Source organism: Sparus aurata, chromosome 15 (genome assembly GCF_900880675.1).
Source record: "Sparus aurata chromosome 15, fSpaAur1.1, whole genome shotgun sequence".
NCBI classification, from domain to species: Eukaryota; Metazoa; Chordata; class Actinopteri; order Spariformes; family Sparidae; genus Sparus; species Sparus aurata.
The window spans coordinates 21,660,318-21,674,845 of NC_044201.1; the positions used below are offsets into that span (position 1 = coordinate 21,660,318).

General features: G+C 44.8%; 1 protein-coding gene across 1 annotated transcript in view; it reads left to right on the top strand.

Annotated features, from left to right (window-relative positions):
• Nucleotides 1–791: 791 nt before the first annotated feature.
• The window catches only part of oprm1 (opioid receptor, mu 1), a 34,953-nt gene continuing 21,216 nt past the window's right edge, over nt 792–14,528 (top strand). Inside the window, exon 1 of the mRNA XM_030442497.1 lies at nt 792–1,827. Within this exon, the coding sequence (XP_030298357.1) occupies nt 1,565–1,827 (263 nt within the window). The 5' untranslated portion in view covers nt 792–1,564. The remainder of the gene's footprint in view (nt 1,828–14,528) is intronic.

Consider the following 14,528-nt stretch of genomic DNA (forward strand, 5'->3'; position numbering starts at 1 on the left):
GAACATGTTGTGAGGTGAAGCTTACGGGAGAAGCCGGTGATGCAATTCATCACTGATGTTCCCGTTCCTCTGACATGTGGTGTTGGTGTAAAAGGATGGAGGGAAACGAGCACGGGTAAGAGAAAAGGAAGGGAGCTAAAGAAGGGATGATCAAAGATGAGTGAAAGGGGGACTGAGGAATGACAAAAGTAGCATAGGAGACGAGGTAGGAAGGATGAAAAGAGCCAAGAGAGGAAGAAAAGGGTAGAAGCCAAGAAGAGATTAAAAAAGGATGGGAGAGAGGGAGGGAAGGAGGAAGGATCGATGGAAGGGAGGAGGAAGGAAAAGAACAAAGAAGAAATAAAAGATCATTTGGGAAAAGGAGAGAAGGAAGCAAGGGGAGAGAAAAGGAAAGAAGGAAGGATGGATGGATGGACAGAAGGGTCAAGAAAGAAAGGAAGGTGTGAAGGAGAAGAGAAAAGGAAGGAACTAATGAAGGGATGATCCAAGATTAGTGAAAGGGGGATTAAAGAATGACAAAAGCAGTGAAGAGATTAAAAAAAAAGGATGGGAGAGAGGGAGGGAAGGAGGAAGGAAAAGAAGAAATAAAAGATACATTTGTGCGACTTTGTAGAGGAACAGAAGGAAGCAAGCAAGCAAGGGGAGGAGAGAAGGAAGGGTGGGGAGGAGGAAGGATGGATGGAGAGAAGGATCAAGAAAAGAAAGAGGAAAGAAGATGATGAGATGACGGAGGGAAGGAAAGAAGGGTCGTGAAAAAAAGGAGTCAAGAAGAGGAAAAGGAAGGATCGTAAAAAAAGGAGGGAAGGAGAGGAGATAAGGAAGCATGATAAAAAAGGAGAGAAGGAGAGGAGATAAGGAAGCATGATAAAAAAGGAGAGAAGGAGAGGAACAATGAACAGGGAAGAGGTGAGCATAGGAGGAGAAGATGGAAGGAAGGAAAAGAACAAAGAATAAATAAAAGATAACTTTGTAAAAGGAGAGAAGGAAGGAAGGAAGGAAAGAGGGAAGGGTGGATGGCTGGACAGAAGGATCAAGAAAGAAAGGAAGGAGTGAAGGAGAAGAGAAAAGGAAGGAAAGATTGATGGGGTGAGCAAAAGAGAAGAAGAGTGACGGAGGGAAGGAAGAAAGGAAGGTAGGTTGAGAGCAAAGAATGTAAACAAAGAATAAAGTAAAAAGAAGGAGGGAACAAACAAAGATGAGAGGGGAGGATGCAAGAAACCGGGAAGAAAGTAGGAGAAAATGGAGGTGAGCGTAAACAAATGTGAGCGGGAGGGAGGACTGGAAGAGTAGGAGAGAGGGAGGAAGGAAGGAGGGAGGGAGGGAAGGAAGAGAGGGAGCGAGCTAATTCATTTTCACACCGTCGCTTCTGCTCCGCGCGAGCCTCGTCACAACACTCACTGAGTCCTCCGACACCGCGAGCCTTGACGTTTACCGAGCACGCGACAGGCACACACCCGGCGGGGCGTCATCACAGGCGGGCAAAGCGACTCCGCGGACGACCCGAGAGGAAACCCGAGCGGGAGGCGAAACGACGCGCGGAGCACCGACCCGCACATCGAGGACCATGGAGAGCGCAGGGAACAGCTCGGACTCGGCGTACGGGCGCCAGCTCTCCGCGCTCTACAACAACAGCGCCAGCTTCTGCGGGAACTTCACCGACGGCGGCAACGCTACGAGCTTCGCCGAGGCGCGATGCGACGGCGACAGCGGCAGCCCGGAGGACGACACCAACCCGGTCATCATCGCGATTGTCATCACCGCTCTGTACTCCATAGTGTGCGTGGTGGGGCTGGTTGGGAACGTGCTGGTCATGTACATCATCGTCAGGTAAGGTGTTCTCACACTTATAAACACATACATATATACATTTCTTTTTTTTTTTACCCCCAACAGAAGTGAGACTCTGCATGCAACCTGTTGCTTTGCTACCCATGTTGCACATAACGGCGTGTCTGTGTGTGTGTGTGTGCGTGTGTGAGGCCGAGCTCACGTGAATGTGTCAGCTGCTGTTCGTGCGTAAAAATGCCTCCAAGATCGCAAGTTGCTCCAGCGCGCAAAGAGCGAGCGGGAGCGAGGAGGGGATGGAGAGGAAAGACCAGCCAAGAACCCTGAATTAACAGAATCACAACACATGTGTACAGACACAGCTGACACCTGATCTGTGTGTGTGTGTGTGTGTGTCTTTCATCAGCATTACTGTGACCAAACAGGAAAAAAAAATCACGCTGGTGTAACAAGATGCTGCACATCACTAGTGTGTGGGGTTGTATCATGCAGCAGGAATCCCTCACATGCTGCTGTTCTGGCTAAAGCTGCTCTCTTCCCTCGCCTGTGCCTTAGCTCGTTCGTTTAAAATTAAATGAGAGGCCTTAAATAGATTTCAAAACGAGCTCGGCTCAACTCCTACATGACAGGTTTACGGTAGATCGTTTGGTATCAAGCGACGACAATGATCCAACATGTCTCCAAGTGCTTCCCCTTCTTAAAATCTAGACTGGATCTGTTCGCTCAGCCAATGTGCGACATCTCATTAACTTAAATTTAAAACTTTACTTCAAACAAATGTCGCACTTTCAGGATCCCATCACAGGAGGAGATTTTATTCTCTTTAATCACCTGTCAGGAGCTGTTAAGGACACTTGAGGAGTCGCGCGTGAATGAAACAAATCCGAGGGCCGCTCGCTCGGACGCTTCACAAGCTAAATTAACTTTCTCTGTTGTTGTGTAGAGCAGTGGCGGACTCAGGATGTTTGAGGTGCAGGGGCGGAAATAATCAAAAGCCGCTGTATGAGGTGGGGCACCAGCGAGCAGAAAGTCGTGATACATTTACAGTGAAGAGAGGGGACGTTATCATGTTCTATCGTCCTCGGGGGGACATCCAAGACGGCGCTTTCACTGCATTTTTGTGAATATGGTGGCAATTGGGGGGGGGGGGGGGGGGGGGTTGATCGATGCCCCTGCAACCCCCCCAGGTCTGCCAGTGGAGGTTTATAAGAATAAATGTCGATTTTAGAAACTCAGTCATTAAAAAGGAATTAATCCGACGATGAATACGCCTCTGTGTCAATTTAACACATAATTGCTTCGAAAAATCGCCTATTTTGTCAATGACACCCGCCCACTGAGGTAAATTTCACTGTGAGGAGGAGGCCTCTAATTACACATCTGACATTTCTCTTGGCTAAACGCTCCCCGGCTGCCGCGTCACTCCAGATGATAAAAGTCAGCAGGTTGGCGAAGCAGATAGAGAGCAGGCAAGAGAAGAGCTGGAACTCGAGTGGAGGGTTGAGGGGAGAGCGAAGTGAGGAAGCTGAGGACGGTCCAGCCTCGTTTCTCCACCTTTGTGATTAACCACTTCACTAGTCTGATGGAGTCGGTGAGGGGAGGCAGAGTGGAGCTCAGACGGCTTCGGAAATTGAAATGCCACTTTATTAGATCAATCAGACGGTTAAAATAACAGGACGCTTTTTGGTCTTTCTGGTCATGTCATTACGTTTGCTCCGCCTATGATCCTGCTCACTTCCCCGCTGTTTCCAGGGCAGATGCAGCATGACGCAAATGCTCATTTGCCAGACTGCTCACATCATCCCCCTTTCGGTCTGAGTCTCTTCTCCAAATAGTTCTGTTCTGCTGAAGAATGCCCACTATGGCCGACGTTTTTATACCCTAAATTATTTGTGACAGAACTGCGCCCGCCCCCTCCCCCCCAGGGATGGGATGACTACTAGATTATTTTAACCAAGTAGAAGAAAATTACTCATGTAGAAATGTACTCAGACAAAAGTAAAAAGGTAGTCAGAGTAAACAGGACTGTGTTGCATTTTTAAAAGTGCGAGGATATGATAGAGGGATTAAATTAAAGAACAGCTGTAGCCTATATTGCAGGGGTACTCAAATACAAATCTTAAAGGGCCACAAAGATTTTTTTCAATGACTCAAAGGTCCATGTATTGAGGTCGGTCAGGCCACATGCAATAATACCGTATAATATATATATATGTGTATATATATATATATATACATATATATATATATATGTATATATATATATATATGTATTTATATATACATATATATATATATATATATATATATATATATATATATATGTATGTATATTCAAAAACAAAATGTCCTTTTCATTCAAAACAACAACAAAAATACGAACTAAAATAACATTTCATTTCCATTTTGACAAATTGAAATAGTTGAATAAAACAAAGTTTCTAAGTCTTTAAGTTACTTTTTGTTGCTTTTTGTTGTTGTGTCATAGATGTGAAAAGAATCCTGCCTGCAGCTTGATATGACGATTTCAGTGCATTTATTTTTGTTGTTCTTACCTCTGAATTTTGAGGAAATGTCTCTTCAAAATTCCTGTGCTTCGTCTCATAATGTCATTTCAAATTGGAAATCTTGATCACAGCTATAGTCTCCTGGCATATTAAGCAGATGGGTCTTGGGTCTACAGCCGGCAAAATGCGAATCGCGCCAAAATCCAAAGTGAAAGTTAAAATTGCGCTCGCAGCTCTGAGTGACCCAGTAACACCTTGTCTGTGTATCGTTGGCATGGCGACGAGTCCCAGTATACACATGCTGACCCAACCAAAACACATGGTGAAGGAATAACAGTTCGGGGGCCACAAATAGACCCGAGGGCTGCCTATTGAGGACCACTGCTATATTGTGTATGAACATATCAACAGACTAGTGGGCTGTTTTCCAAGTTTGAATCACAATCAGCAATAAAATTCCTTGTCTTTAGATGGAGGTTTGCCAGTTGTGGTCAGCCATAATGATACCATGCCCTTCTTCAGTGCAGCCTCACTAGAATCAGCCAGAGAAGAGACCGAAAACTCAAACAAAACTGACCGACAAATAAAAAACAGCCTAGGAAAAGCAGTGGGTGACAATAAGCACCACCTCCACAACCTGCCCTGAGTTCAGTTCCTCTGCTTATTCATTCTCAAAGCGTGATAAAACGGGTCTAAAGGGCCTCGCTAACCCGCTGAGATCCTGAAAGATTTCAAGCACTTTGAGCTGAATGAGCGCTCAGCAGTCAACTGGGACAGCGATTGTTGTCATAAACAGCAAAAGAAAATGGCCTCACGCACCACTCAGATGGTAGTGGTTCCTCACCTGTTACCGCTGCAGCTAAGCCCGGCGTGGCATGTTGGTCATAGACGCAACCTGCTTATCTCAGCACAACACATAATGACATCATCCTCGACTGGGCGCACAGTCACCTCGCTGGACACGCAGCTCTGCTCACCTGCTGCTAATTCTCTGCCTACAAATGCTGATTTATCACCTTCCTGACACAGTTTATGAGCCCTGTTGCTTCAACCTGAGTACAAATAACACAACTGCAGACTTATCAACTGCCGATTGATGAAACCGGACTGGTTTATCAGAACCGGATTTCAGCTTGGCGAACGCAACAAAGTAGATAAACTCACAAAATATCAAGCAAGGAAAAAAGTTTTGCACCTGTTTTCTATGCTGAACAGAAAAATAAAACCGCACAACTTAGCTGAATTGCCTCGTTAATTCGCCGTAAAACACACTTTCCTTCACACTCAACATAAACATCATACTGTAATATTTATACTTATGTCATAGGCTACTTAGGGAATTTCATTTTTTTCCTCTGGTTATAATGCTCTCACACAGCCATCATGAACTCCCCTGCATGGCCTTGGAATGAAGATTCATCTAATATCGTAAAGAAATACCATTTTTATTATTTGTTTCAAGAGAGGAGTTATCTAAGTCAGAGTCCTGCATGGTTGGAAAATAATGTACTGTGTCGGACACAAATGTGGATCGGGTTGGATGCCTGGAGAGGCGGGTCGGGTTTTACGATTGCCATTTTCAAGGCGTCACTTATCATCAGTCATTATTAGCGACACAAATGATAAGTATTTATATTTCATATGAGCTCATTCATGCGTGCTTGCGCCCTCCCAGAACTCCCATTCCCTACGCTGTCTTACTTACACTTTTAAAAATTGCGTCCGTCCAATTTTCCTTTGGGCGTCGTATCAATTTAGCGGGTCAGCTCGGGTACGGAATGTAATTTTTTGCTACTGTCAGAAAACGGGTCGGATGCGGTGACCCGTGCAGGACTCTGCTCTAAGTGACCATTTTAATCCTCTAGCTAATTATCAAGCTAAATATCCAACATGCTAGTTAACGTCAAAGACTGCGGTGGAAGACGACGGTAAAATATTTCCTTTCTCTAACACTGGATTTATTTATGCCTGAATTTTTAAGGTGTGGCGGCTTTTATTTGCCGTGGCGGTGCGCCACAGTCAATGACATGTAGGGGAAACCCTGCTGTCTCTGCAAACTGTTTTTTTGCCCCGTTCTGATGTCTGACTCGCTCTCGCTCTTTCTGCCACTTCATGCCTCTCATAATCCCACCTGTTGTCCTTGGAGTCATGGTCCCGGTCAGATCCGCTGTAAATCACCTCTGTACTGAATCCCCTTCCATCAAAGTGGCATCTGTCTGTATCAGAGGCTGTCAGTCTGAGCCCAGTTGAGCCCTGTTGCTGTGCGGGCTAACTCCTGTCAGCTAATACCGTCGCTTAGCTTCACGGCTAAACTGAGCTACTTGCTAATGGCTACAGCAAAGAGTACACTGAGCAGTAGTAAGCGGTTATGCTACGCCCCTGTAGTTATGGAGCCACCTCCGCTCTTCCATAACAACAAAGTGGAAATAGAGAGGGTAGCACCTGGCAAGCGTAAGTTTAATCAACTTTTGACATTATTGTTATTCACCAGCATCATTTTACTGACAGGATCAATGTCTGCTGATGTCTGACAGCGGTACAGGAGCGTTTAAGATGTATGAGTTGGTATACAAGCTTGCATTAAGTATTCCAAAGTAGTTTGTCTACAAAGCAGATGATGAATGTGAAAGGGCATTACTTTCATCCTTGGCTGTTTTGCGGGAACAGATTCAGGACGACAGTCTGTCTACTCCCCACGGTAATTAAATGAGCATCAAGTGAGTGTGTTTGTGACCGGGAAAAGTTGTGTGTGTTTCTTAAACTTTTTGAGCTCAACTAATGAGCCTTTAAGGGAACTGTGAGGAAGGTAAAGGATGTGTCTTATTGCTCCGAGAACCACAATGCATTTGGGTCATTAACAATCATCATCCTCTTAGTCTTTCTCTCTATCTCTGCTTGTCTTTTGGTCTTTTTCTCTTTGAGCAGCCATTTAGCTAATGACACACGCGGGATATTTACTTGGAAACAAATGGAATTGTCGTCTTGAACTCACCCCCCCTCCACTCCACAGTCATGGCCTTGAATGCAATTTTGCCAGATTAAATAGAGATGGCGGGGGATGAGAAATGTCCCCCCCCTTCCTGTCTGAGTAATGACAACCTTAAAGCCATAAAACATTTCTCCCTCACTCTTTATCTCCCCGTCTGTTTGCTCCAAGCTTACATCCGCAAACTTGTTGCGAGCAAACACCACCAGAGACTTGCACGCTCAATCGGAAAAAATCAATTGCGGTTGAACAGAAAGCGATGGGTTCCGTGAGGAATACGCCGCCAGTGCAGAGTGCTTCTTGTTACCATGGAGACACTGGAAGGCGTTTTGAGCATGGTGAGAGCAAAATGACTCCACCGCCTCCCTAAACCCCTGTCTCCATCCTCCATCCAGCCCAGACAGGCTGGCAGCTGTACCCGGTCTCACTCAGCCGAAGCGTTTCTGAAACTTTTGATGCTGTTTGAACATCTGCACGCACTCACCTGCTGGGACTTCTTGGCTGAACAAACATGAACTTAGATTTCTTTTACTTCTTCGCATAAGCCAACATCTCCTCCCCCCCTGCTCTCCTAAACATGTGCCGTCCCTCCTGTTTATGCAAGCGCGAGCCCAGTCACGTGAAATATGATGTTTTGATGGGAGCCATAACAATCTGCTTCACAAGACTGATGTCACAGAACCTCAGCAATGTTTCTCTCTAATGGCTTTTTCAAGCTCCCGCTGCCTGGCATGAAAAACTGTCTGAGTTTCAAACAGCCAACCTGCGGGTTTTCTCATGTCAAGGTTAATGCTCTGCAACAAAGACTTTCACACCATCAGTTTCAGGGCTTGTAAGCGATCCGCAACCACAAGAATCTTTTTGAATTTAAAAGTTAGGGAGGGTATTGTTTGCTCTAATTGATGGTCGACACGTCCTAAAGCCATAAAAGCTTAGTTCTGTAGAGTGAGAAGAATGAGAGGACTGTTCTGTACTTTTGAATGGATGTTCTCTCATGCTTTTAGGTGAGAGTGTCCTCTTTACAGATAGGTGTTATTTTGTATGAAGAGCTTGCAAAAAATAGGTTATGTGCATGGGGAATGAAATGCTGTAGAAGGATTCGACCAGACTGACAACTGTAATGGCAAAAAAGAAAGACAAAGTGAACAACACTGAACAAGATGTATGTATGTATGTATGTATGTATGTATGTATGTATGTATGTATTCTCTTTTCGGCCTGCAAGAAGCTGGAATAAACTGGTGTGTTGCCACGGCAAAGCTGATCTTGAAACCACAAAGATCACAGACAATTGAATGTAAATCTGTCCAATGCATATCACAATATTATCCCGATAATTATCAGAATTACGACTCACTACTGTGAGCTACGAATGTAAGACTGATATAAGGTTGTTTTACCCTCACGTCCTTGTATTTCTGCAATTGAAGGGTACCCCAGAAAATGTTGGCAGGTATTCTTCCACGACATAAGGTTGTTATGAATTCCTCGAAGCACAAGCAGACACAAGTGGCTTTCTTGTAACCATGTTATTTGAAGGCTCCTCTCGAAATCCACTGGACAACACGCAGTATGCAGACCATGAAGGCTTCACATAAACAACAGCACGCTCAGAATATGGAATAAGGTTTTTACTAAAGTGAAATGAAGACAAAACAAAACACCTTGCTGGCTGCTGGGTTCGAAACACGAGGGAGCCGCAGGGAGCTCGGCTCCCCACGAAGCCTTGAAAATTAGACAGACACAGCTTGGTACCACTCTTTCTCTCTGTATTATCCTCTTTATTTAGGCTCTTGAAACGAATGATGACAGTAGAGCACTTTTTATCGGGAATATTTATTTGCAGAAATCAAATTCTGATCATTTCTTTCTAATAAACGCATTTTTTTCGGTTTCTTTGCTATTAACAATATTATCCTGGTGACCATCAGCATTTCCTTAAAAGATGTTACCAGAACACAGAAGATTTTTTATTGCATCACATATAGGACACACAAACTGTTTGGCGAATAGTGGTGGTTACTATCTATCTATCTATCTTGTCCCAAGCATTTTTATTGTGACTGGCAATATGATACTATAATATCCTCTTCTGAACGCAGGAAAACAACCATTTAAGTCCAAATTGCAAGCCATATTTACATTTTCTTCTTGCTGGTCCATCTAGAGGCTGCAGTTGTTGTTACAGCTGTAGAGGAGGACGTGAGGGGAAATAGAATAAAGAGATATATCGTCAGGGGTGGTGGACGGATTAAACAAGCGCAGGGTTTTCATTGGTATTCAGTGTTAAACCAAAGGTCAAGGCTGATATCTTCACTACTTCACCAACAAAGTGAAGTAGCGCCACATATATGGCATTACATAAGTGACCTAGGTAACATCAGGTACGGCAGGTATGTTACGGAAGTTACAGAAATAACGTAGTGATTCGAGGCCAAATCAAGTATTTTTCTCGCCTAACCCCAACCAAGCAGTTGTGTTGCCTGATCTTAATCTTAATCTTGGTAAATCTTAACCAAACTGTGACGTGCGACAAAGGCCATGTTGTTTCGGGAATAGTGTGTTGTTTTTGGAGACACGCTGGCAATCTTCCTATTCCATCGTTAAGGTCGATGTGTAATTGTGTAATTGTGTAATGTGTAATTATTCTTTTCTTGGTGCCCAAACTATTTTCAACACACCTGGTGTCTGAATTATATCGTTTTTATCTTTGTTAATGTAGCCATTAAGGAAGGAAAGGAGAAAAAGGAGGACTGATTACAGCAAAGAAGAGAGGCCAATCCTACGTGAAAAATGGGACCCAGTCCCTTTAAACAGCCGTACCTCATGCAAAACGCAAAACTCAGATTTCTTGGAGGTGCTGCATGCAAATGACTGGAATCGTTACACAGATTATAATGATCAGCTATAATTACCAGGTGGTGGGTTGTGTGGGATGAAAGAGAATGGCTTCCCCCTCATTAAGACAAATTAGACTCTGGGTGTTCATGTTATTTTTCACCAAAGGAAGCCCCCCTAAATCACCGGCTTTATTTTAAATCCTCTCTTCGATTACACCTAGGTGCGAACGGACGCCGATCGCTGGGAAAGTGTCACAAGTACTCGTGCACGACCTCATGCGCGACGGCAGAGTAACATTCTCCCTGTGTGCATTTGTGCGTTGACCTCGGCACATCCTTCTCTTACCTCACCTCCTCACAACCAGTAAACACTCGAGTCCTGCTTCTCTGACCTTTTTCTAACAGCTGTACAGCGTTAAACAATGCAGCCCTTGTGCACTGTGGCCTTGATTGGTGTGAACCAATGACAAGCAGACACCTCGATCACTGCCGCTCGCCTGCGGATTTTATGCTGCAATTATTATGTTTGCTTTAGAGTGCTGGCAAACTCACCTGGCATGACATGAGTCACAAAAGAATGTTCCCAGGGCCTAACCTCCACCACGGCAACAATAAAACTATCCGTCGGTAATGACGATTGATTGCGTTTACCAAAAATCATTAATATTGTCAGTGTGAAAGAGTTTAGCGGCTCGGTGTGAGACCCAGAGAGACGCTGCTCTTGCTAACTTGTGTGTCTGCACGCAACAGGGTGGTACAGACTCTAATTTCTTGTTAGGGAGACAATTATGACTTGAGACTGCAGAGAGGTAATTAGGCTGCGCTTCCTGTGTGTGTGTCTTTGAGTAATGAGCTCCATAACATCAGTGGACACTGGTGGAGAATCAGAGCCCCGTCAATCAGGATTCAACAGGAGGTTTTCTGTTGAGCTCCGCAGGAGGAGGAGCGACAGAAAGACAAAACGACGAAGGCAGAAAGACGAAGAGCGAGGAGGAAGATCACTGATTTACAACAGGTTGTTATAAATCCCTCGCGGCACAGGCAAATCCACCGTGAAACTAAGTGTACAGACCATGTTAGTTTGCCATTAACAACAGCATGCACAGCATTTGGAATACGGTCTTACCGAAGTGAAATACAGACAAACAAAACAAAACGACTTGCTGGCTGCGGGAGGTTCAGGGAGCTCGGCTTCCCACAAAGCCTTGGAAATTAGAGAGAGCCGTAATGTTTGGTGCCACTGTTCTTTTCTGTATAAATGTACATTTTCCTCTTTTTAGGTCCATGAAACAAATAATAAGCGTACAGTAAAGGCTCATCTACACCGATCGGTAATAGTAAAACCACTGACAGGTGAAATGAATAGGTGTGAATCTGATGAGGCTGCATGTGACATGTGTTGTTTTTTTAATGTGACTGATAATAAAATAGCGTCTTTCAAATCCTAGCGTGAGCTGGAGTACAGATTTTTGGATCTAATGGGAAATTAAGAACTTTGACTGTCTTGTTGCATTGCGATGTTCTACTGGGAAATGTTGGGTTCCTGGCATTTATGTCGAGACCAACTAACACGCGTTACCCAACCAAACATTGTCGCAGACGAAGTACATGCCCCCCACATTAACAACAGTTCTCCCCCGATGGCAGTAACCCAAGCACTTCTTGTAGTGTATCGGAATATACAGTTCCTGTATAAGCTATAGTGACAAAGCCCCACAAGGCTTTTTTTTGTTGACGCTCCTCCAGCAAAGTGTGGATTCGCTGCGCCATCACTGCGACGTGCTGCCTCGCCACTCTGTGGAAGTGCGCAGGAATGTGGCGTTATTCTGCGGTGTTCAAACTGCCACCTACTGACCTGGCATGCAGCTTTCAATCGTTTTTGTTAAGACAAATGTATGAATGTGGAACTTAAATCTCAAAACCTGGAAAAAAACGTTCTTGCTAGGGAGCATTTGTGTGACTTGAACTTGTAAGCCCCACGCCTTTGAGGCTGGGTTGAGTCAGACAGTGACTGATGTCCCCCCATCCCAGTTAGACTAATTACACAAAAAGCGAAGTACATAACAATGACCGTAAGTTTATGTAAAGTACAGCGATTGACCTCGCTCCGCTGTCGCAGCGTCGTAAATGCGATGCCCCGAGACCGATGATTAACTAAAGAGGAGGGAACGAAACAGACAGATATTGTCTCCTCCTCGGCGTGATGATTGATGGGAGCTCTCGGCTCTTTTGTCAATCCGTCAATTACAACGTGACTCACTCACTCACCCTGATTCTGGTCTTTATACTTCATGACAGGTACTGTTAAACACGACTTCCTTCGTCACGGCTGGCATTTCACAGCACCCGAGGGTGCGGCAGATTTGGTGTCAAAATCAATTTGATGATTCTGTCACACCCACCTCCTTGTGGCTGTATGAAGCCCTCCATACGTTTTTCGGTGAACTTTAAACCTTATCTGAAGCAAAACCCACTGCAGTTTGTTCAGAAATCTCCTCAGTGCTGTATACAGCAGTTTGATATGGATGTAAGACCAGGGGCCAAGGGCACAGAGAGACCCTCTGTATGAGATCTTCAGCACATTAACAATAGTGTTCCTAAGCAACAAGCTGATCAACTGTTCCTGAGGTGTCTGCTCCCTTCGCCAGCGTCACCAAGCATCTGGCTTTATCCTAAATTGGTTCCCTGTTTCTTTTTGCCGTATTTCCGGAGATGGAAGACCATGAAGGGAGTGACTCACGGTGAAGTGGGCAGCGTTTGTCAAACCCAGGAGCGGAACACAATGGAGCGGCTGTTGAACACATGCTCGCGTCTTTGTAATCCAGATAACCCCATTTACAGGCTGTTTGCAAACTGTATTTGAGCGTCTCTAAACTCGGCCAAGTGTGGATTCGCCTTGTGTTTTATTGCAGGATGAGAAGATTTATTCTAATTCCTACAAATTGGCGTCGTTACACCGCAGTGAAACATTTTGACCATAATTACGGTTAACTCAGCCGTATGTTTTGGATGTTTTCCGCCTGTTGAATAAAAATGACACACATTTCACATGACTGCCGCCACATTTCTAGAGGCGTATTGATGGACTTCACTACAATATGTTAATCCACTTTCAGGGACACTGCGCGAAAAGAGGTAATCCACCACACAGCTTCTGTACTCAAGGATGAGGAAAACTATGTTAAGGCGGATGATTACCTTGAGTGTCAAAGATTACAGAATAAGAAGTACCCATGTGTGGTTTTTACCTTTAAATAGACGAAGATAAGACGAAAGGCCAAGGTGTGGCTGCTGAGAAAAGAAGGAGAGGAATGTGTCCGCACGTGTCTGAAGGATGATTTGTGTCAGGTGTTTTCGTTGCCCTTCTCTTTAGTCTGTTTGCATTTGATGGGAGAGGGTGGTGTTGCTCCTTTAACAGTGCCTGTGGATCAATCAGAACAGCTGCTGAGCTTCCACCTCGCTGGACTTCGTCTTTGTGTGTCCATGGCTATTGATCCCCTCGCGTCGATCCAAGTCAGGTTAATGGCGAGCGTCGCAGTATGTCACCTCTCAATGTTGATTTATGCTCTTATCAAATGTTTCCGTCAGTGAGCACATGGTGGATCGACAAAGGACGGAGAGGAAGAGTCACAATCTTCGCCGTGTTGGGGGAGAGAAAAGAAAAGGCAGGTTTCGCTCAGACAGAAACCTGTTCAGGTCCAATACGATAGCTTTCTTGTAAGTCAGAACCTTTAAAAGTTCAAACCTGTGCCCCTAGTGATCCGAACGTATATGTATGTATGTTTAAGAAAATCTCTGTATTCAGCGCAGACATAAAACTCATCTCAGAACATGTTCAGTTTGTGAGTTTTAAAGACCCGACCAGACTGAACCTGGCCATGCTGGACCACGGCATCGTCTACACTCTTTCTGACACTCAAAGGCAACAAAATAAATGGCCGAGCCGTTTATGTAGCTGGAGGGGCAGAGCAGGTCATCCAGCACTCGGGAGGCCAGCTCTCCCCAGCTGCGTGTCGAAGTGTCCTTGAGCAAGATACTGAACCCCAAATTGCTCCTGATGAGCGGTTGGCACCCTGCCATCAGTGTTTGAATGTGTGTGTGGGTGAATGTGACAAGTGTTGTAAAATGCTTCGAGAGCTCAGTAGAACTGAAAAGCGCTCTAGAATTGCCAGAAAAAAGTCCCATTAACCAAAACCTGACAGTTAAACGTTGAACATTTGATGAAATACCTGCACTTTTCAAAGCTCATTAGGGCTGACAGAAATGCTTTCGAAACTTCTGTCACTGATACGTTAACTGACGTCCAACCCTGAAGGAAGGAGAGGATGTGTCGGCTGCACCAAATAAGAGGCAAAAAACGGAGTTTGTCACGTTGACTTATGAGACTTTGGAGGTAGGAACAGTCGCTGA